This window comes from Raphanus sativus, unplaced genomic scaffold (assembly GCF_000801105.2).
Source record: "Raphanus sativus cultivar WK10039 unplaced genomic scaffold, ASM80110v3 Scaffold1359, whole genome shotgun sequence".
Taxonomy (NCBI): domain Eukaryota; kingdom Viridiplantae; phylum Streptophyta; class Magnoliopsida; order Brassicales; family Brassicaceae; genus Raphanus; species Raphanus sativus.
Window position 1 is genome coordinate 7,501 of NW_026616671.1, and position 2,500 is coordinate 10,000.

The window sequence follows — 2,500 nt, forward strand, 5'->3', positions numbered from 1 at the left end:
CACACTGTTTTCCGTCTGATGGTAGCAAAGTGTATCATCCAGCATGATTTACCATTTTCATACGTTGAATATGAGAGGGTCAGATCTACTTGGAAGTACTTGAATGCAGATGTGAAGTTTATCAGTCGCAACACAGCTGCAAAAGATGTTTACAAGTTCTATCAGACTGAGACAAATATTCTGAAAACAGAATTGGCTAGTCTTCCGGGAAGGATTAGCTTTACTTCTGATTTGTGGACGGCAATCACACATGAAGGTTACATGTGTTTGACTGCACACTATGTAGACAGAGACTGGAAATTGAAGAACAAGATTCTTGTGTTTTGTGCTCTACCGCCTCCACATACAGGTTTTCAGTTAGCTATGAAGATTCTTGATGAAATGAAAGAATGGGGTATTGATAAAAAAGTGTTTTCAGTCACACTTGACAATGCTACAAATAATGATTCTATGCAATATATCTTGAAATCTCAACTTGTGCTGCGAAATGATTTGGTCTGTGGTGGGGAATTCTTTCATGTCAGATGTTCTGCGCATATCCTCAACCTTATTGTTCAAGATGGACTCAAAGTAATCGGCAGTTCATTGCATAAGATCAGAGAGAGTATCAAGTTTGTCACAGCATCTGAATCTCGCGAGCTGCTCTTTGCTAAGTGTGTTGAATCTGTATGTATTACAGAGAAGGCTGGGTTGCTTTTGGATGTTACCACACGATGGAATTCAACATATAAAATGATTGACATAGCCCTGAAGTATCGAGCAGCATTTGGTCATCTCAAAATTATTGATGGGAAGAACTACAAGTTTCACCCAAGCGAGGATGAATGGAGAAGACTGCGGGAGATGAGTGATTTCTTGAAGCCCTTTGATGAGATTACTCGCCTCATGTCAGGATCGACATATCCTACTTCCAACTTGTATTTCATGCAAGTATGGAAGATTCAAGACTGGCTGACATTAAATGAAACAAGTAGAGATGATGTTGTCCGAAGAATGGTCATACCGATGCAGGAAAAGTTTCGAAAGTATTGGGAAGAAGTCAGCGACATCTTTGCTATTGCTACAGTTTTTGATCCACGTCTGAAACTAAAACTTGCAGAGTTTTGTTTCGGTAAGGTTGACAAGAGTTCTTTGGAAGGAAAGATGAAACATTTGCGTGATAAACTGAAAACCTTGTTTAGCGCATACGAGAACAAGGACAAATCGACTTCTCCTTCTGCAGAAACACATGAAGCTGCTCAAGACCAAGTTGCAGAGGATGAACAAAGTGGAAATTTCAGCAACTATGATGTGAGTTTGTTTTTGATTCTGACTTTTTTAACTCACTTTAAATATTGATTTAATCAACTCTTGAAGAACATTTAATACACAATTTTCAGGACTTCTTTTCATTCTGCAAAGCAAATGTTGTTGTCAGTGGGAAATCACCACTTGAGATGTACCTTGAAGAACCACCTATAGACGGGAAGGTGTTTGCGAGTTTGGATATCCTGGATTATTGGAAAGACAACTCGAAACGTTTTGGTGCTTTGGCTTTAATGGCGTGTGACCTTCTTAGCATTCCTATCACAACTGTGGCGTCTGAATCGTCTTTCAGCATTGGGGCTCGAGTGTTGAATAAATACAGAAGTCGTCTGCTACCTAAACATGTTCAAGCACTGATATGTAGTCGGAATTGGTTAAAGGGATTTGAAGCTTACGAAAACGGTAATAACCTTTGCGAAAACAGCTAATTACGTATACTATCATGCTTTCTGATCTTTATTATAGTTAGCTAACTCATTTTGGATCATATATGTAGAGGAAGATGAAGAACATGTTGATGATGAGACATTACCATCCTTTGAATCCATTGTTGATGAAGAAGATGACGATTGATGAGAATCATTTCATTAGTGTTTCAGTTGAGTTCGTTGGTTTTCTTATTTTCATTTAAAATTTAAGTTTGTTGACTTTCAGCTTGGAATTTTTTTGGTGTTACTTTTGAACTATTACAATTTGTTGCTTTCATGCTCTTTTCTTTGATTTATTGGATTTATGTTTAGAGAACTTACGTAACCTGCAAATCAAATGTCATGAGAATATACAGGGGCTTCTTTCTTACGAGTGGACAAAAAACTTAGATTTGTCTTTAGAAATAAGCATGTGCGTTAGGTGGAAGAAACATGAACGTTTATTAATATACTTATACTAGTATGTGTATCGTTAGGTGGACAAATATTTGTAGAATGTGTAGCTTTTCCTCACGTACACAACTCTAGTATAACCAAGAAAGATATGAGCAAATGTCAAAACAGAGATACACATGTCTTTTTTTATGTTTCTGAAAATATTCTACGTTTTCATGTGTAGTTTTTCCTCACGTACAAAACTATAATATAAACAAGAAAGATATGACTCAAAGGTCAAAACAGAAATCTACATGTATTTTTATGTTTCTGAAAAAGTTTTTTCCTTTCTCTCCATCTTATTAGTATTTGTATTAGTAAATGTTTATGTT

At 36.5% G+C, this 2,500-nt stretch overlaps 1 protein-coding gene across 3 annotated transcripts in view; it reads left to right on the top strand.

Annotated features, from left to right (window-relative positions):
* The window catches only part of LOC130504100 (zinc finger BED domain-containing protein RICESLEEPER 2-like), a 3,787-nt gene that overhangs the window by 1,070 nt on the left and 217 nt on the right, over nucleotides 1–2,500 (top strand). The window contains exons 1-3 of one of the 3 annotated variants that reach the window (XM_056998690.1): nucleotides 1–1,290; nucleotides 1,380–1,707; nucleotides 1,802–1,908. The exon at nucleotides 1–1,290 is cut by the window's left edge and continues 1,070 nt beyond it. In XM_056998690.1, coding sequence (XP_056854670.1) covers nucleotides 1–1,290; nucleotides 1,380–1,707; nucleotides 1,802–1,878 — 1,695 coding nt within the window. In that variant the 3' untranslated portion in view covers nucleotides 1,879–1,908. Of the gene's footprint in view, nucleotides 1,291–1,379; nucleotides 1,708–1,801; nucleotides 2,050–2,500 lie in introns of those variants that run through there. The other 2 variants (XM_056998688.1, XM_056998689.1) reach the window with 2 other exon arrangements.